The sequence below is a fragment of the Squalius cephalus genome (assembly GCF_949319135.1).
Source record: "Squalius cephalus genome assembly, chromosome: 6".
Lineage (NCBI taxonomy): Eukaryota > Metazoa > Chordata > Actinopteri > Cypriniformes > Leuciscidae > Squalius > Squalius cephalus.
Window position 1 is genome coordinate 36497812 of NC_137127.1, and position 21819 is coordinate 36519630.

At 36.4% G+C, this 21819-nt stretch overlaps 1 protein-coding gene across 1 annotated transcript in view; it reads right to left on the reverse strand.

The window, feature by feature from the left end:
* Positions 1-1158: 1158 nt before the first annotated feature.
* The window catches only part of syt9a (synaptotagmin IXa), a 111310-nt gene continuing 90649 nt past the window's right edge, over positions 1159-21819 (reverse strand). The window contains exon 7 of the mRNA XM_079874229.1: positions 1159-1824. Coding sequence (XP_079730355.1) covers positions 1756-1824 — 69 coding nt within the window. The 3' untranslated portion in view covers positions 1159-1755. The remainder of the gene's footprint in view (positions 1825-21819) is intronic.

Consider the following 21819-nt stretch of genomic DNA (forward strand, 5'->3'; position numbering starts at 1 on the left):
TGTATGAGAAAATTAGCTAATCTCAATAGTCTCTGGAGTCATTGCAGGGAAAATGACTGTGGGTTTTACTACTGGTTCAATATATGCCTTTTGCAGTTTAAAATTCATTGTGAACATTCTAATATTTATAAACTGATATACTGTACAGCAGGATTTAACCCTTGTATGGTGTTCGGATCTGTAGGACCCGTTTTAATCTTTTATCAAAAGAAAAATTATACGATTAATTATTTTTTCAAACTCAGACTCATTGGCCTTGGCTCATTTTCTGTGAAGAATATATATCTGAACACATTTTCAATGACCACATTATTTCTACCCCTGCCTTTTCCCGCACAGGGTTGCAATTCTTAAATGTGATCTAACAAAGATAAAGAGAAAATATTAACCATATGCTGTTTATATTGCTTGTAATTGGGATGAAGTAAACATCTGTTGAGTATTTTAACATAACATTTTTGATTGTGTTGAATTAAAAACCCAAAAATGCAGCGGATCCACCAGACCCACGAACACTGGCTGAATAACAAAAAATATGAACACCACACGAGGGTTAAATTGTTCCAGTTCAATTTATGTGTGTGTGTCCACAAATATGGCAATATCTGAAATCCTTGTCCTTCTGGGGACATTTTTGGTCCTCATTAGGAAATCAGCTTATAAGTCATACAGAATGATGTTTTCTTTGTTGTTGTTTTTTTTAAAATAAAACTGCAGAAAGTTTTATGTGATGGTAGGTTTAAGGGTAGGGTTAAGGGATAGAACATACTGTTTGTACAGTATGGAAAGTCCCCATAAAACATGAAAACCCAGAGAGAGAGAGAGAGAGAGAGAGAGAGAGAGAGAGGTTGTTTTATCCTAAAACAAGAAGAAAAAAAAGATTTGCTGTTGGTGTAAAAAAAAAGTACTGAGAAAAAGCTATAGGCACATTGGATTTCACCAAAACCATTCATTCTGTTATTTATATATTTTTTCGAGTCAGCCAAGGATTACATGAAAAGAACAATTTGAGATGCCTAAAACAATAGAACTGTGTCAACTTCTCCAAAATGCTTGACACGAAATCTTAAGATAAGAAACTTTGAACCAATACACCCTTATACTTGCACAATGATTACAGTAATCAGAAACACTGCATTTCAACAAGCTTAGTTTTGTAAGAAAAAGATGTTTAATAACATGAGAAATAACATTTTACTTGCAAAGTCTGTAAACAATTCACCACCATGACGCTTGATGACAAAATCTACAGAGCATTTCAAACAAGTAACAGAGAACATCTTGAACTTTACCACACCAAAACACACTCATGCGCAGTGGGAGGGTATAAATTAAAAAGGGAAGTTGACATTCTGACCTCAAGAGCATTGAGTGACACACTGACACTCCATTTAAAAACACATACCGAGACTGATTTAGAAAACATTTACTTGGAATCGAAACTTTGAGAACAACATAAAAATACTCTTTTCCACTTTTTTTCCACTAAATTTTCTTTTCCAATTCACCATGAGTAGCACAAAATAACCATACAGTGTGTGACCACTCAACATGCAGCTGAAACAATCAAGTATTCCCATGCAGTGGAAGGGCTTCCAGGTGCACAGGTAGAAGAAAATGACACACCGTTCCCTTTGATGTCAGGAGCAGCCTACTGGAGCTCTCTGATCTTGGGCCTCTGGATCCCAGGACAGAACATCTTGTGCATAAATTCTCTTCTATTGTTGGTCTGAAGATGAGAAATTGGACCTCAGGCTATGGTGATGGAGGAGCCTTCAGGGAATTACAGGAACCTCCCTGGCTTCCCCCTCCAGTACTGTGATACTGCAGACAGCAGAGGAGAACAAAACACTATAGTCATCTTAGTTCACTCAAAACTTCATCAGTTATGCTTGCACTGATTTGACATTACTGCATTGGACATTTACATTAAGTTCAAGGTTCACAGATCATGATTGTGCTCCTGTTGTAACGCAAAATACTTTTGCTGCTATTAAGGTGAGATACCAATAAGGTTGTGTGGTTTGGTTAGATGGTTTAACGGTGTGTAGTTAGGTTTAACAGTGGGTTAAGGCATATATATATATATTAGTGGTGGGCCGTTATCGGCGTTAACGCGCTGCGTTAACGCGAGACTCTTATCGCGCGATAAAAAAAATATCGCCGTTAATCTATTCTCCAAGTTGGGTTGGGAGCGTTGGGAGCTGGCTCAAGCTACACAAGCTATGATGACGCAATCTACCCGCGGCCGCGAGGTACACCCGGCTGCAACGCATCATATTCGTCGTCATCAGTAAACACGGCTGAAAGTGAAAGCTGGTGAAAAAGATCGGTGCAACCCTTATTTGGACTTGGTTCGGATTTAAGCCGTCCGACGTAGACTGTGTGGGGTAACAGTTCGGTAAGTTAACACACGACTAATCCGTTCTACCACCTCAAATTCAAAACGAAACATATCACTGAATACCAGCGCGCGCGTATTATTCCCAATATATCTTAGTGAGTGGTGTAGCACATAATCTCTTTTTATTAAAAGCGCCCAATTTTAAGAATCGTTGTTGTGTTTCTTTTTAACTGAAAAGACATCAGTTAGACAATATTCTAATTTTAAATTTGGGGTTTCATAAGCTCCAAGCCATAATAAACATTAGACCTACTTAAGTCTCTGCAGCTAGTGTACTTAAATTTTATTTATCTGCAAAATTATGTTGTATACTTACAGTTTTGCACAATATATGTTCTCAAAACTACATACACCCTTTCAAAAAAAAAAAAAAAAAAAAAAAAAAAAAAACATTTAGCAGTTGTTTAGCAGGGTCTGTGTAACCTGTTCTGAAATGGTTTTATTTTAATATCGTTATCGCAAGAGGCTGCAATGTATATCACAATATGGATTTTAGGCCATATCGCCCATCCCTAATTGATAGCCTATAGTAGTTGATAATAACATAGGCCTACCTAATGTTGCCTACGTACGGTAACAGTACAGTAGTAACCTTTTACAGTCTATGAGTAGAACAGCTTTCTCAAGCAGTTTGTGATGCATTTTGGAAACAGGAGATGAGCCCCTGGTCTAATGCGCCACCTGGCTTGAGAAACCCGTTCTCAAAGACTTACTTTTATAGTCCTTATTTGGGTAGCACACATATTCTGAATGCCTTCGGCAGAATTCAAATGAGCCATTTTAATCTAGATTAATCTAGATTAATTTCAAAATTAATCTAGATTAATCTAGATTAAAAAAATTAATCTATGCCCACCACTAATATATATATATATATATATATATATATATATATATATATATATATATATATATATATACAGGGCTTGACATTAACTTTTTTGCTCACTAGCCAATGTGGCTAGTGGTTTTCCAAAGTTACTAGCCACACAGCATTTTTACTAGCCACATTTTTGTTGTTGTGAAATTACCTGATAAAAGTTGACTATGGCATGCTAGATTTACAACCCTTTTAAATGTAAAACCACTGTACACACCCAAATCAAGACTACATAACAATACAGGTCATTATCATTAGCTCTGATAAGGTTGTGTGTAAAGCTCCTTTTTTAAAATAAAACCATGTATTATATGTCGCCACATAGCTCCACCGGCATACGACGTAACTCCAGCAGGGCAGCTAGCTGTCTCTTCGATTCTGTGTTGTCGGTCACTAGCGCGTAAGCGCAAGGCAACACTGTGTGCATGTAATACTCATTAGGGCTGTCAAAATTGCTCAAAAATGACGTTCGAATATTCCCTCTAAAAAAACAAAAAAAAAACACGTAGCCTATATTCGAACTATTCGAACATCTGGTTGCGCATTTTGTCAATGACGCGCATTACGTCAATAACAGGACAAATGAATACAAAGAGACATAACTACTTGTATAGGTAGTTTATTTAAGTTTAAAAAATTTGACAACATATTACCTACAGAAAAACAAGTAAATCAACTAATGGCCAAGACCGCAGACCTCACTCTCGCTCGCTCACTCGCACTCGCAGGCATTCTTTCTCTCTCTCGGCCTCATCCTCATGCTGCGTTCACACCAAATGCGAATAGAGCGTCTGGCGCGAGTGATTTCAATGTTAAGTCAATGTAAAGACGCGTTTACGCGCGTCTGGAGGTCTTGCGGCGCGAATGAGGCGTCACGCTCTCTGCGCATAACAGTTTAAATGAACAACAACAATAAGCAAATGTTGAGTGCTGATCAAGAGTTTTGTACAAGCAATTTAAGGTCGCGACTCTTATATAGCAGGCTTCATTCAGTGATTGAAACAAATATTATTAACATTAATTGAAGTTTTACAGTATATAGAACCGACATTGAACGCTCCGAGCGAGCTGTGCTGTGGTAAACATGGAACTTTTCCTTGACATGAAACGGTAAATAATCAAACCAGTGGAAGCCTGCAGTGCATGAAACTGCTGTATCTATTCTATCTATTCAATCAGTACAGTAGCCTACACTTTAGTAATGTTTCTGTTTAACGTTAACGCGTCTTCCTGTTACCTGTCCCTGACCCCTCAGGCGCGCCCACTCGCAAAGCAGACAGCCGCGCCTCTGCTACCGCGGGCGTTTTTCCACATTCGAATATTCATTTTAACCTTCGAAATTCTGTTTTTTAAAACTATTCGAATATATATTCGAATTTAGAATATTCATTGACAGCCCTAATACTCATGGGAGTTGTAGTGTTGTAGTGTCACACTTATTTCAGGTGCCTTTTGAAAAGACTACAATTATTCAACCCGCCAAAGTGGCTAGTTGGAGTGACTATGTTACCCGCCACGAGCAAAATCCACCCGCATTTGGCGGGTTGGCGGGTGTTAATGTCAAGCCCTGTATATATATATATATATATATATTAAGTGCATTGTACCATAAGATTCATTTATATGTTAGTACAAAGAAGTTGAAGAAGACACAAGATGGGGCCAAATGTATCATTAATTAAATAAGTAATAAAAAGAAACTCATTTAAAAATAGTTAAAACAAGAATTAAATCAATGGTCCTAAAATAGACCTAATTGTGTTTATTATTATTATTAATCATGTGAAGTATGTGAAATCTTAAGTAGAAAGTTGAAGATTTGAGGTGGGAGAGTAGTGTTAAAAATAAGTTGGCCTTTAATAGGCAAAAAAAAAAAAAAAAAAAAAAAAATTCACAATACTCTTCACCTCAGCCTTCAAAACCATCTGCTGTTAGAGAAAATAATTTGTTCTAGCTCCCTACATTGCCACAAATGACAGAGCTATATATACAGTGGATATGTTTCTTAAAATAAAGTCTCTAGATAGTTTTCATAGAAATTCTAACATTTCTTTAATGTCAGTAATGCTTAGGTGCTTGATTCTTTTATTTTCCCCATGTGAATTTGAATGTCTTATAAAAAGAAAAGAATAACAAATGAAGAGGATCTTTGATATTTTGAGTATGATTTTTTCCTGCAGGACCACAATGACCTTGATTCAATTGTCTAGGGAAATGTAGCTTAACAATAGATCAGCTTTGCTTCAGACAGACTTGAAATCACCAGGGCAATCTAGCAATGGTTTATTTATTTTTTTAATTAGCTCTCTATTTAATTTGTGGTTAAATCTTTCAATAAGGGTCTTTGTTAACATCAGTTAAAGGGATAGTTCACCCAAAAATGAAAATTAGCCCATGATTTACTCACCCTGAAGCCATCCTAAGTGTATATGACATTCTTCTTTCAGACGAATAAAATCGGAGTTATATTAAAAAATGTTCTGGCTCTTCCAAGCTTTATAAAGTCAGATCTGAAATCAATATCTCTTATCTCTATAATTATTTATGTGGTGAAATGCTGTGTAATAAGTGGTATGACTGTATACCGTATCTCTTAAATCGTCTAGTTTGAACTTGCCGTGCTAGCAACTGCTCCTTCCGCGGAAGCTTTGCGTTAAAGACCTAATCAAATATTTCAACTCAGATCAATATTTCGTGTCTAATTATTTACTTATGTGGCAAGTAGCCGTGTAATAAGTGGGATAATGTACATCCAGCCGGTTGTTTTCTCAGAATAAACCTCCTTCAGGCTGATGCAAGACCATGACCAAAGTCCTCATCACCCTGTTGGGGGTTTATTCTGATTTTATTCCTTAGATATTATTCCTTACTTAATGTTAGTTAATCAACATATTGTTCATTATTTGTTCATGTTAGTTCACAGTGTATTAAGTATTGTTAACAGATACAACTTTTCATTTCAAATAATTTATGATGAAATATTGAAATTATCAAAGATTAGTTTGATTAGTAAATTAAAGATATGTAAAGATTAGTAAATAATCATTCACGTTAACTAATGTAGTTAACTTAAGTTGACAAACAAAACCTTATTGAAAAGTATTACAAAATTAATTTATTTTTATTTATATACAGTGCATCCAGAAAGTATTCACAGCGCTTCACTTTTTCCACATTTTGTTATGTTACAGCCTTAATCCATAATGGATTAAATTTGTTATTTTCATCAAAATTCTACAAACAATACCCCATAATGACAACGTGAAATAAGTTTGTTTGAAATCTTTGCAAATTTATTAAATATAAGCTCAGTTGCATCCTGTTTCCAATGATCATCCTTGAGGTTTTTCTACAACTTGTCCACCTGTGATAAATTCAGTTGTTGGACATGATTTGGAAAGGCACACACCAGTCTATATAAGTTACCGCAGTTAACAATGCATTTCAGAGCACAAACCAAGCAACAAAGTCCAAGGAATTGTCTGTAGACCTCTGAGACAGGATTGTATAGAGGCACAAATCTGGGGAAGGATACAGAAAAATGTCTGCAGCATTGAAGGTCCCAATGAGCACAGTGGCCTCCATCCTCCGTAAATGGAAGAAGTTTGGAACCACCAGGACTCTTTCTAGAGCTGGCCGCCTGGGCGATCGGGGGAGAAGAGCCTTAGTCAGGATGGTGACCTCTTGGTTACTCTGACAGAGCTCTGTTTCTCTGTGGAGAGAGGAAAACCCTCCAGAAGAACAACCATCTCTGCAGCACTCCACCAATCTGTCCTGTATGTTAGAGTGGCCAGATGGAAGCCACTCCTCAGTAAAAGGCACATAACAGCCCGTCTGGAGTTTGCCAAAAGGCAACTGAAGGACTCTCAGACCATGAGAAACAAAAATCTCTGGTCTGATGAAACAAAGATTGAAATCTTTGGCCTGAATGGCAAGCGTCATGTCTGAAAGAAACCAGGCACTGCTCATCACCTGGCCAATACCATCCCTACAGTGAAGCATGGTGGTGGCAGCATCATGCTGTGCGGATGTTTTTCAGCGGCAGGAACTGGGATACTACTCAGGATCGAAGGAAAGATGAATGCAGCTATGTACTGAGACGAAAACCTTGATGAAAACCTGCTCCAGAGCGCTTTGGACCTCAGACTGGGGCAACGGTTCATCATCCTACAGGACAACGACCCTAAGCACACAGCCAAGATAACAAAGGAGTGGCTACTGGACAACTCTGTGAATGTCCTTGAGTGGCCCAGCCAGAGCCCAGACTTGAACCCGATTGAACATCTCTGGAGAGATCTGTAAATGGCTATATAGCAAAGGATATTAATAATTATGTACGTTTTTTTTTTTTTTTTTTTTTTTTCATTTTTTCTTTTTAATACATTTACAAAGATTTCAAACAAACTTAATTTAATCCATTTTGGAATAAGGCTGTAACATAACAAAATATGAAATGCGCTGTGAATACTTTCCGGATGCACTATATATATATATATATATATATATATATATAATATATATATATATATATATATATATATATATATATATATATATATATATATATATATATATATTATTATTATTATTATTATCATTATTATTATTATTATTATTTCTTTGTAGAATCATATTCTAAACTTTCTTGTTTTATGTTTCCAGAGTAAAAGTAACCATGATGCAGTATTGTAGTAATTAATAAAGTAGGTTTACTCTACAAGTGATGATTGACCATTAGTGATGACACCTGTTGTTTACAAGGAGAGTCACTGAAGAGACAACAAGAGCAGACAAAAAAGAGAAGAGAGTAGACACACAACAATGGTCAACCATCATTTGTTGAATGAACCTACTTTGTTAATTGATACAACAGTACTTCTACATTCTGTAAATGAACACTGAGCAGTGTTGATTTAACACTGAGGATTTTTCTGTGTGTTGTCTGTTTTCCTATTTATTTATTTATTTACTTAATTACTTATTCATTTTAATAATTTGGTACACTTCATTTATTATGAGGGCTAGATTTCCTGCAGAAAATTCAAAGTCTTTGCCATATAAAAATCTACAGTACTTTTACATTCTCTGGAAGATTAATAATGGCTCACAGCTTTGTGTGCACATTTCAACCCCTGAACACTTTATTCTCTACACATTTTTAAGACCAACATATGTTTGTTCATAGGACAGTTGTTTTTTCTGCAATCACCTGAGTTTGTGAATAATGTATTGAGTGACAACATGGGCTCCAAAAACTCAAATTCTGAATTTCTGCATTCATTCTGCGTCACACATCTTTATTCTTGTGGATTTACTACATGCATGCCTGACAATAACAGGCACTTAAACAAACATAATTCAAAAATATATTACATTTTGTAATTAAAAACAAACAACCAAAATGTCAGCATACATAAATAAATTAGGCAAACACTTAATTAGTATAAATGCTTACATTTCATTTTACATTTCACAATATATGTAATTATTATTGATGCATTTCATTTGGTCCATTATATCCCTTGCTACAAACTTGCAAAAATCAAAAATAATTCCCCCTAATTATTAATTTTCATAATTGTTTATATTTGATTTTATATGATAATGAGGGATTCACATTCAGGATAGAGTCTAGATTAGAAAAGAGGGGACCATGGAAAAAATTTAAGTAGGAGTGACACACAAATCAATTGATAGAAAATTATACACCATAGACTGTAAAAAAAATATGGACGTAGAGTCCGTGACGTCACCCGTAGGTTTCTGGAGAGCATTTTTGAAGCCCAAAGTGGGCAGAGTCTTCTGTCAATATATCTAAAATAGATATATTGCTATGTCTATTTCATATATAAATGCCATGTCAATATATGCCATGTCTATTTCCTGTTGCTAGAATTCGATGGTTGAGATGACTGCAGAGACGGATTCCATTTGTGACATGGACTCACTCCCATTATTTTTAGTTTGTCAGAGAAAAGGACAAGAACGTAATAGTCAAGTGCAATCTACAGTAGGTAGTCAACCAGAATGCCTATTACCGCCGTGTTAGCCGCCGCGGCAAAGTCACTGAGGCAAAAATAAACAAGTTGCATTTCAAAGTCGTTCGCGAAATGACCGCCAGGTGGCGCAAAGGGACATTTTGAAAAACAGCAGCAATTGCCGCATAAAAAAAAAAAAAAAAAAAAAAAAAAAAAAAAAAAAAAAAAAAAAAAAACAAAAAAAAAAAAAAAAAAAAAAAAAAAAAAAAAAAAAAAAAAAAAAAAAAAAAAAAAAAAAAAAAAAAAAAAAAAAAAAAAAAAAAAAAAAAAAAAATAAACAAGTTGCATTTCAAAGTCGTTCGCGAAATGACCGCCAGGTGGCGCAAGAAACATTGGTTAATGTTGTTTAAACAAACAATCATATACATAGTATAGATAATTACTTTTATTTGAACGAACAGTGGACTATTATATATCTCTGTTTGTAGGTTATCTGGGCTGCGTTCTCCGATAACGTTGTCTCTTAGCGTGCTACGAAGACTCAAAAGGTACACCTTAACTACAGGTATACATTTCCTACGTTTGTTCTCCGAACTATACCTTAGGATGTTGCTTAAGGTAAACCTTCTTAAGTTCGACCTTAGCAGCTGCTGTCCATGGTGGAGGTGCTGAATAGGTTGATATCGATGCCTCGATGATCGATTGTGCGTTCTTTCCTTCACAGCGGTATAGGTAAAGTATTGAGAAAACAATGTTCTTTATAAAGAAGCGTTTTAGAAATAGTACAAACTGCATTTATCAGGGCTCATTGAAATATGTACATGCAGAAATAAATATGAGTATGTGTTTATAATTTAGCAAGTGTGCAATCCCAAACCCTCACGGCCATAAGTGTGTTAATGTTCTCCACAACGTATGCTGATTATCCACCAGCCATGTAGTTGACATACACTAACTGGCTCCGCGGACGGCGCCGTCTTTGATTTAAAACAAGTACTCGCTGTCTCGCTGCCATAGCTATAAAGTTTGTGTAAACTCATCTTTCTTTATATAGACTCCTAAGCCTTTTCTGACAAATGGTTCGCCAGCTGATGTGCCTTAGGATAGTAATTAAAAAAGCTAACAACCATTAGTGTATGGAAACTTTATTAATGAAAACACTTCCATACACTGGGTGTAGGCTATAACAACTTAAGTATTTTATGTGTAAAATTTTAAAGTAAAGTAAAAATGTAATTGTAATACTAAATCAGATTTTATATTAAATGTTCATATAAAATTTTCTATGTGTAATTAAACTGCGATGTAAAAAAGCTTTTTGCGTAGTGGTGGCCACTAGCGGTATGAACCGTCAGCAGCGATAAGGTATAGCTAAGAGCGCTCCAGACCAACCTTACGAACGTATGACTTACAGAAGGTATACTTAACTAAGAAGGTTTCGGAAAACACGTATTAACGATAAGGTACTTCTTAAGGTACAACTTAAGAACGACGTAGCGTTAAGGTAGTTTCGGAGAACGCAGCCCTGTTTATTTAAGAAAAAAAACAGCACAAGGTCTTGTAATTTTTTTGTTCATTGTTTCAACAAGAATGAGACTGATTAAATATGTAAAAAATAAATAAATAAACAAACGAAACAGAATAGAGCAAACTTTTAGAACAAAAAAAAAGAATACAATTTTTTTTTAAATAGCCTATTAGGCTACAACAGAATTGGATACATTTAACGAAAGCAAAACGTAATTTTGTAAAAGTGAATTTTAAACAGAATATAACTAACTTTTAGAGAAGAAAATTTGTGAATCAAAATTTAAAATAGGCCTATATACAGTGAAAATAAATTAGGTGCAATGACGCTGATTATTTTGACTATTCTACTGAGGAATGAGACTAATGAAGAGCATTTCTCTCTCGTGTGCGTGGACACACTGACTGCTGCAGAACCAAACTTCTGGGCATTTCTCAGTAAGTAAATTCGTGGTCAAGGGGTAGAACTTAGGTTTCAATAAATTAGATGACAGGTTCAAATCCCGAATAAACATGGTCTACTGTATTTTTTTATTATTATTATTAATGCAGAGACATTTGTCTAGTTCTAAAACTTTGTTACACCATATTGTTGTTTTTGTTTATATTTATAAAATAAAATTACCATGCATATCCATTTTACACTAAGGAACAAATATTATCCAACATAATGACTGAATTTACATCTGTATAATAATTCCAATCGGAATTTCAAAAGCAGTTTTGTTAAAAAAAAGAAAATAAAACTTCATGGGGTTCCATATACAGAAAGTGTAAAAAACAAAAAACAAAAACATGGTTGTAAGCAAGGTGCAATTTGCCAGGGGGAGGGGCAGGGGGCGAAGATTGCCCCCCTCCACAGTAATCAATGCTGTACTTCACCAATAGACCAACACGACCAATTTCCCCCTGGCAAATTGCACCTTGCTTACAACCATGTTTAAAAAAAAAATAAAAAAACTTTCTGTATATTGAACCCCATGAAGTTTTATTTATGTATGTATTTTTAATAGGACTGCTTTTGAAATTCTGATTGGAATTATTATACAGATGTAAATTCAGTCATTCTGTTGGATAATATTTGTTCCTTAGTGTAAAATGGAAATGCATGGTAATGTTATTTTATAAATATATAAAATAAAAAAATAAATAAAAAAAAGGTATAACAAAGTTTTAGAACTAGACAAACGTGCATGTTGCATATATATATATATATATATATATATATATATATATATATATATATATATATATATATATATATATATATATATATATGCAACACACACTTTTAAACAACAAATAATAAAATCATAACCATCGCTTCTACTTCTGTATTGAGAGATAATAACATGCAACGTGTTTCAGTTACGATCCTGGTTCCACACCGTAAAAACAAATTTGTTCAGTTTACTTAATGCAATTGTGCAAACTCATTGCTTTAAGGGGAGACACCCCAGGTGAATAGGAAAAAATAAATTAACTAATAGATATCACCATGAAACTTCCCCAGTTGATTACTGACATTAAGACAAATATCTTTTGTATTACAAGTTTTTAGAATATGTATGTTTAAATATGCAAATTAGATAGTATCTTATTAAATATGCGCTAATTTGCTTTGGTGGGGTAGGCCTACTATGATATTAGACTACATAAAAGATCATTTAAAACCTGAACCAAACATATTTTTATTCAAAGATCAACAGTCTGTCATTAGTCTTTAGTCTGCCACAAAAAAACAACAACATTAAAATCATGAACTCAAATGTCATTTTGAAAAAACAAAAAAAACAATGACTGTTGTAACAGTGCGTCAATCACACATTTCAGGCTATAGCCTAATGCTAATAAGCCTTATGCCAAAATTATTATTACGACTAAATTGTCGGTCATTAAATAAGAAAACTAAATAATTGTGTAGATGATTTGCTTTATGTAACCTGACATTAGGCTGAAGTATTTTTTTTGCACACAGTGCCGCGACCAATCAATCACTCCTTTACGACTGGCTGCCTGCACATTCACTGTCCTTGCGGCTGCTACAACTTGAGCTCGCTTATCAATGCATATAAATTCGCGCCTACGGTATCTTTGTAGAACTTCAAAAAAAGAAAAAAAGATGCTGCAGCCAATGAGCAGCTGGCGGGGGCTGGCTGCAGGACGACTCAACCTCCACGGACAGTTTTTAATGTTTTATCAGACAATAACTACTCAAGATTTTGCTTTAGTATAATTTTCGGGACAATTAGGCACAATTTAGACAATTAGACAATTTCGGCACAATTAGACAATTTCGGCACAAATTTGGGACAACAGCTTAAATTTCGGGACTTAGATGTTTTTTCGGGACTGATGTTTTTGCCTGCCGTGTCTCGCCTTAATTTAAGTAAGCAAAACTTAATTGAATCAAGTTCTTCTAACTTAATCCATTTAAGTTTTGTCAACTTAATTATATCTGTGATCTGAGGAAGTGTACTCTCAGAGTGCATTGCGGCATGAATAAATGTATTGCTTTGTTTCACTATTTTTGGTTTTATTTTACCATTACAATTTTATTTGCTATTGTTATTGGGGTTATACTTACAAGATACAGCAAATAAAATTGTAATGGTCTAATTAATTAAATAAATACAAGAAAAAAACTTGTTACCACTGTTGTGGCGAATGTTGAAGTCTGTGTGTGACTCAAGCAAAATTGCAAGATATTGTCACAAATATAGAGGGATTATATCAACCCAATTAAAAGTTTATGCCATAAGTATTAGCAATACAATTTTATAAGATCATTATTATACATGAAATATAGTTATGTTATATATCATTAATACATTCATTCAAAACATGGATATATATATATATATATATATATATATATATATATATATATATATATATATATATATATATATATATATATATATATATATATATATATATATAATATTTATTACTTCACTTCCTTTAAAATCAAATAACTGATTTCATGTTGCATCACTGAATCAATTGGAAGAGAATTGCAATAATATAAATTAAGTTCCAAGTGCCCAACCAAAGGGAACACTAATCACAATAATGGTGAGAAATTTTAGGAAATCAACATGAATTTATGAAGTCATCTTATGTGATGTTCTCCCAAAATTTGTTGTTGTATTGACAATTACATTCAAGATGACTGGACAATGAGTGAATGCAACTAAGAAGAATGACAGCAGAAGTGGAATAAATGAGTGGAAAGTCTGTTAAGTATTGCCCCGCCTCAAAAACCATTTGCAATGCCTGTTTTTTATTTATTTATTTATTTATTTATTTATTTTTGCTTTGGCAAAATGGTACCCAACCCAGTCAAGTAATGTTTACTTGGGTTTTCTGAGTAACGAAGGCATGCAAACAGTACATATTACTAAATTGTTTTAAATAAGTTCAACAAAATATTGGACATTAAGTAAAGTTAACTAAAAAGTCTTAGTAAGAACAACTGTTAGATTTTACAGTGCAGTGGCCTTAATACATGCACGGCTTTTCAAAATGACACAGAATGTTTTGAACAAAATATTGAAGTTTATAAATAAGTGTTTTGGCACACCAGGCCAAGTGGCGCTACGCATTGTTCTAAAATCAGATTTTAATCTGGCATGTTGAATTAGAGTGCGACAAAGGCGGCGGCACGTTCACTTTGATTTATTTTTCTCATAACAGCTAAAATAACTTAATATACTCCATCATTTTTGGTCATACAGATAAGAAATCATCTTTTAAAACTGTAAAAGGTCTACTGTTATTCATGTACAGTAGGCTACACTCACAATAGGCTAATGACAAAGCGTTTTCTGTCGTCTCTGTCTCCGGGAACTGCGCGTTACAAAAATGAACCGAAACTAGGCCACTTGCCTCAGCTTAGTCACGATAAGAAATATGTCTAAAGCTTTAAATGTGAATAAATATTATCTGATTATGTAAGCTAATCCATATGAAAACAACGAGAGGCACCGAGGATCTACTCAAACATGTGTATGAGAGCTTCCCAATGGGGAAAGGACAAGAGTGAAAATCTCACTCTAATTACATGTAGCTAAATCGCCCTGAATTAAAATGTATAAAACAGATCAAATCATTTCTTTGTAGAAATGTTGCTATATTGTTTCATTAAAGTTCATAATTATTCTGTAAATGGTATTTAGTTTAACAGAAGCACGGAATACCCACTGTGGTTCGAGATTTAGAATATTTTTAAAAAACAAAACAAAACAAAAAAAAACTTTTTCACAAATACCTTTTTCACTAAATATACAAATAATATAATTCGTTTTGCTTGGAAAAAGCTGGCCTAAACCAAAGTAGCTTTTGTAAACTTTTATGACAGAAATATTACTAAATTATTTAATTCCTTCATTATCAACACTTTAATAATGCTAATGTCTAGAATAGCGATTTAAGTCTGAATTGCAACTTCTCTTTGTCTCAGAAGCTCCTCTCAGATCGCCTATGGGGGGTTTGGAGGGGCAGTTGAGTATCGTGGGGGTGCAGTGCATATAAAGTTTTAATCGCTTCTCTTTCATATGGAGAGTGTCGGATAGCCAGCTTGATGATACAGATTTTATCTTAAAGAGCAGGCAAAGTTGCTTTCAGGATAAATCTCTCGATGTGTCCAAATGTAGGCCCTATATCTTATTAAATTAGCTAATGTATTTAAAGGTTTTTTTTTTATTTTTTATTTTTTTAAGTGTTCAATCCAGTTGTTTCAACTGGTTTTAAAGAGTTTTAGAATGTTTAAGCAGTGTGTTTGTCAACAATCTGGCCTTATCATGAACTGTTGACGAAATGCATTCATGCCAACCAAACGAATGCGGGTGCAACAGATACAGAGTGCTTTAATTCGCGATCAACCTCGTTTTATTGTAAGGTGAATTCAACTGCATTCTGTTTCTTTGAAGCAACAAAGGCTAAATAATTTGTTACAGTTGTTTTTTGTCATTGGTGACAAGCAGCGATATATACAGTTTTATTAGCTGTATGATGTGTTTCTACCCTGAAACATTTAATATCGAGAGAGACCCGGCGCACACAGTGAGGGAGACAAGATAAACTTGCTAAAAAGACATCCAGCGCATCTGCGAGAGAGAGGCAAAGAAAAATAAGTCTTCTTAATTTATGTTGCTTTGTACTATTTTCATTTTGTACTGATTTAATTGTACACAGCAAAGCTGAAATTTCTTTAGCAATACACATTTAGAATGTAGGAAGAATACGATTCTATATTTCTCATTTTGCCTCGCAAAGGGAATAAACACTGATCGAGTGTTTATTCCCTTTGCCAACCCTGTTTTAAATAAATAAACTGTCCCGACTTTTTATTTAAACCTTGAAATGTATTATGGGGTTATAATTTCATTGGTTTTTAATAATAGTATTATTAATACTATTTAGTTAGTCTATTATTTTTTGTAGCCAAGTCAACAAAATGTTAAGAGTCTTTTTCTGAGTTGTTTAATGTAGGCCTATGGATCTGTTTTGACAATTTAGTTATTTCGTTGCTTTGGATATCGTCTCGGGTTACGTGACTGTAACCCTGTTCCCTGAAAAAGCGGGAACGAGATGCTGCACTTGATTTAAAGGTGAACTAAGTAACTTTTTTTTACCTTAACTGAACAGCTTAGGAGTCATTGGAATGGTTATATTACTTATTTCGGGTTGAATGGTGGTCGTTTCGCACCCCCCTGGTGCCTGTGAGCGGAAAATACGCACTTGCAACTTTGAGCCGGCGGGCCGCCGGCCGCTGCGTCAGGAAGTATTGCGTGATATCAGGTCTCGCGATGTAAACAATTGCTTTACGCCCAAAAGAAATCTGCTAAAATGCTGTCATTATTGCGCTCCCTCATGCTGTTCGAACCCGAATGAAGAAGACGTTTTAAAGAATGTCCCATCTGCTTTGATGTCGCTGATCTACTAGCCTCTTGTGTCTGAGAATCGCCAACGAGTTTTTAACTTTTTACAACAGTGTTGTCAAATATCTATTCCGAAGCTGTGGGGGGAGCTCTAGAGAGAAACCTGCGAGCAAAAAGCGAGAATACAGCGAAGAAATCCCGAAACTACTGAGCCCTGCTTTAAAGGGTCATGAAACCCCCCTCTTTCAGCTCAAGTCTAGCTCACAATCTTTTTGAAAAATGCAACTTAAATGGGCGTGGTGGCTGTGAAAAGAAGGGAGGGGAGTGGGTGTGGTATGGCACGGCAGGGGAGAGGGGGGGAAACTGTCATCGCCAGTGGCCCATGCATATCGACTGTCACTAAAAATCAGTGGTAAAACTTAAGGAAATGCTAGATTTTTTTATAGCTGGCAAAGTTAAAGTCTAATGAAATACACCTTATTTTTGTCCTTTTTAAAAGTAACTGAATGCACTACATATATTAGCCTACAGTAATCATAATTCTATTTAAAACATATAAATGTACATGCATATGTATAATTATGTCATTATAAAATATATATATTTGTTTCTATACACACTATAAATGCATATATTTGAAAATAATAAATTTTCCGCTTAAAAAAAAAACGTTCTGTACATATCATAGATCTACGCGCCCCCTGAACCCCATAATAAAGATGGACAGTGACATAGAAATTTGCACAAATTAACCCTCTGGGGTCGGCAAACGCGCCCGTGCGTTTTGCTGGATTTTCTTCACATTGTAGCACAATAAACTTAAATTACTCCGTCATTTATGGTCATACAGAAAAAAGAAATATAAAGAAAGAATCTGTGATATTTCTACTTTTGTATGTGTCCACTTACAATCAAATCAAAACATTGTGCTTTTGTAAAATAAAGAAAATAAACAGGGTGTGCTTTCTGCCTCCCAGTTGCGGTGAACTTTTTTTTCTTGAGCACATCTATAAACTGAAACAAAACTCAGCGAATACTTGTCACACACTTATGAGCCATATACCTTTATAAACATTTAAGTGTGTACTTTTAAATGATCGGATTCAAACTGAAAACAAATATTCTCTGTTTAAGTAATTTGTATAAAAGCAACAAGATGTCCAGTATCTCAAACGCTTGCTCATTATTTTTAATTTGACCACGCCCACGTGCGCAAAAGAGATTCACATGCAAATCTCCACATGGAACGCGAACGCGCTCGTTACCTCAAAAACAAAGCACGAAAAAACTTCACAAGTCTCTGCTTTTCGTCGAGTTTGAAAGACGCGCCGTGAGCTTACATTGGATTTACCTCAGAAGAAGAAGTACGCTATTTGAAGACAAGAAAGGTGTAAGGTAAGAAATTCTTACATATTAGTTTGTTATTGTTGCATAAATTTCACATTGCAGTTGAACTGTTGCTAGATATATGGTGAATATTATAATATTTTGACCCGTGTTTACTGTTACTGTGTTTGTGGATATCTGCTCAAACGTAGATATGTATATGGTAACCATAATGTTTCATTTTTTTCTGCAGGAAGTCCAGAACTGAAGCAATCCGGCAGTTAACTGGATCTGCATTACGTGCAGTGCACCTTTCAAAGACACCCCATTAATTGGCATAACTCCTCTGGTGGAGGGAGCCCTAGCACTGAGAATGGTCTCTATGATATCAACTGAAAACCCAGTGTCCCTCACTTGGTACCATTCCGGGGCCAAGCATGAATGTTCCACAACTCGGGCTGGGGATATTGCCCCCTGTGTTTGAGACTGATGGTCCCTGCTGTTTGGGATCGCCCAGTGCGAGCCGTGGAGGACAGATATTATTTCCGAGAACCAAACTCTGTTTAGCCAACAAGGAGCTATCAGTAAGAGGCAAGGACCCTTGATGACAAACCTTGGCCAGGACTCCTAAGGGTGTAAATCGTCCTAAGGGACAGGAACTTGTCCTGACCCTAAAGCAAAGCCTGCTGCACTCGCCTGTTAGAAGGCGCAAACACATTCCGCCTGATGATTTTTGTAGGCGACTACCATAGTATTGTCCACCTGCGCTAGCACATGATAGCCCCTTAAACTGCTGGAGGAAGTATTTCAGGGCCAAAAATACAGCCATCCATTCGAGGCAATTGATGTGCCAATCAAGATGATGCCTCCCCAGATACCGCTACCCAGGCCCGACAGGGAGGCATCTTTCGCTAGCATTCTGTGACGGCAAGACACACCTAGAGTGGGACCCAAGGCAAAGAACCGGGGTCTGAACCACGTAGAAAGGGAATGAAGCCGCAGCGAGTAACCCTTACAATAAACATGGATTTTAGAAAGTGCACGAAGCGTTCAGCACGTGACTTACCATAAACATGAATTTTTAGAAACGACACAAAGCACTCAGCGCATGCCCTTGCCCTTATTTACCTTTAGGGATTGTATAGATGAAATCCCCCGTGTTTTGAGCCACAACTTGAAGTGGTCTCATGTGCAAAAGGCCCAGAGGGATTGTGGACGCAGCTGCCATAAGACCTATGTAATGTCCTGACCTAGCCAGATGTCCCTTAGGGTGTTTAGAATGGTCTTTATATGAGGGGGAGACAGATGTGCCCCGATGGTGACAGAGTCCCATTTAACCCCCAAGCATGTTACCCTCTGGTCAGGAGAGAGAACAATCTTCTTGGCGTTGCATTTCAGCCCCAGAGAGAGAAGATGAGTGGGGATCGATCTCGATGTCAAAGTGCAAGCTCTTGAGACTGGGCCAGTATCAGCCAATCGTCTATGTAACATGGCAAGGTCGAATGGATGGACACGATATTGGTAAGCTTCGCCCCCAAAAGCAAACCTCAGGAACTTCCTGTGTTGTGGCAATAGTTCTATGTGAAAATATGTGTCTTTAAGATCAATCGTGAAGAACCAATCGCCATGTTGAATTTGCAACACGATCTTCTTGATAGTTAGAATCTTGAACTTGAGTGTTCTGACGGAACGGTTCAAGCCTCAAAGATCTAAAAACGGATCCAGTTCCCATTTCTTTCTTCTTTTGTGACAGCAGATGTGCCTACTCCTGTTTCACGTTAGTGGGATCCACTCCGTTAAAAGGAGGAGGGCAACGTATTCCTTTTTACTGTCTTTAGGATGCAAAGAGAGATACCCGGCAGTAGCTTTCATGTTGCCAAAGTCTCTTTAAAGGGGTGCCAATTTTGATACTTCCTGTTGGGGGAATATTAAATGTTCTGTGTCCTGGGCGATAACAGGAAACAACAGAACATTCAACATTTTGCTGGAAACCGCAGGGTGGCGGGGATGTTACAGTGGTTTCATGAGGGTGTCAGGATAGAGCTGATTGAGGTATTTTACATGCCCTGTCCCTAAGGGGCATATCCCCATAGACCTGGGACAAAATAAAAAAATGAAAAAAAACAGGATTTTTGTCTTTGGTCTATTATGAGGCTGCTGTGCGCGACGAGCCGGTCCCCAGTCTTTACGAGGGGGAGCGCAACTCGCCACACTCTGCTTTTGAGCCCCCATTATGTTTTTGTTTTTTAAGCAGATCAGCCGGGTACGCCTGCAACGCTGCCATAGTGTGCAGAGCAGCACCAGTCTGACCCCACCAGCGTGGATGTTATTATACACGGCTTGGTGGGGAGTGCTGACTCCTTAAATGACGATGAGCTCCAGAGAAGAGATAGCCCACGAGCGTCTCTTCAGACTGGTGCATCATTGTATAACCACACACCCCTGCACCCACGATAGTCTAATAAGTTGACGTCGAAGGGAAAAAAACATGCGCAAAGAATAAGGTTTTCCCCATGAACGAGTTAACGTCATGGAGAACCTCAAGGAGGGCAGTCTAGCTGTAATCTGGCCACTGCATGAGTCACCACCTCGAGTAACCTCTCACACGCTTTATCATAACGAGAGAAGTGCTCAGAGGCGGCGCTCTCAAAGTCCATCGTCAATATTTAATTCCTCTGAATTAAATGTGGCCAAAGAACAGCCAGACAATATATTAATACAAGTAGCTGATTTCTCATATACAGCCAAATATCAATCAGACAAGCAAACACGGTCTGGATGACAGGCCAGAACATTCCACTGTGCTCGCAATCACCATGCTCAAACGCAAGGGCAGCATGCTCTTTCCCCAAACAAACCAAAACAGCATTGGTGTATGTCTGATTCAGCCATAGGACGTGAACACTGAGGCACACACCGTTTGTTTTGAAAATCACACATTTTATTTTTGTTTCTTTTTCTTTCACTTGTCAGACAGAGTGTAGAGGAAAAGAGAGATATTTTTATACACACTGCCTAGCAAAAACTTACTCCTATTAGAGGAAATAGAGAGTTTTTGAGAGTTTGAGAAGCACACACACATCACAGTATAGTCTGAAGACAAAAGACCTGCCGATGCACCTGTGGCACATCTAATTATAGCCTCTGACGTGCGCGCATTCCAATGGCGTCACTGTCCAAGGCTATAAAAGCTCAGTCAATTCTATTGACGTGTTGCACACGTATATTCACAGCTGGTCACGCACAAAAGCGTTCCCATAGCGCTTAACCCTCTGAGGTCTGAGCTGTTTTCTGGGCCCTGGAGGTGTTCTGACATGCTCTGACATTTCTGGTTATTTCTGTTACTTGTGACATTTTCATGGCTAAAGTCTAATTACACTGTATTCAGCACAAACTCTGCTACAATAATATATCAGCAGCATGTATGTAAAAGTTTGTAGTTTTGAGATAATGACATTTATGCGTGGTTTGTGAAAAAAAAAAAAAAATTCTCACTGAAATAAGGCCATGAAACCCATACTGATTATTTCTTCACAAGACTTTTGAAAATTGTATTACGTAGCCTAGAATATTTGCTGCAAAATTATGTGAAAATCACCCTGACTGCTCATTCAGATAAGACAATATATTGATTTAAAAATTTTACGACGTGTTTTGTGTGAAAAAGCTTTATGCGGGAGCTCATTAATATGTAAGCTTTTCACACCTGAGAAAGACAAAGAACCTCCCCTAACGGCCCTATTAGGAGCTATCAGACCCTATCATTCTGAGCAACCTTGCACAATACTGTAAATGAGGAGATTTAAAAAAGAATGGCTT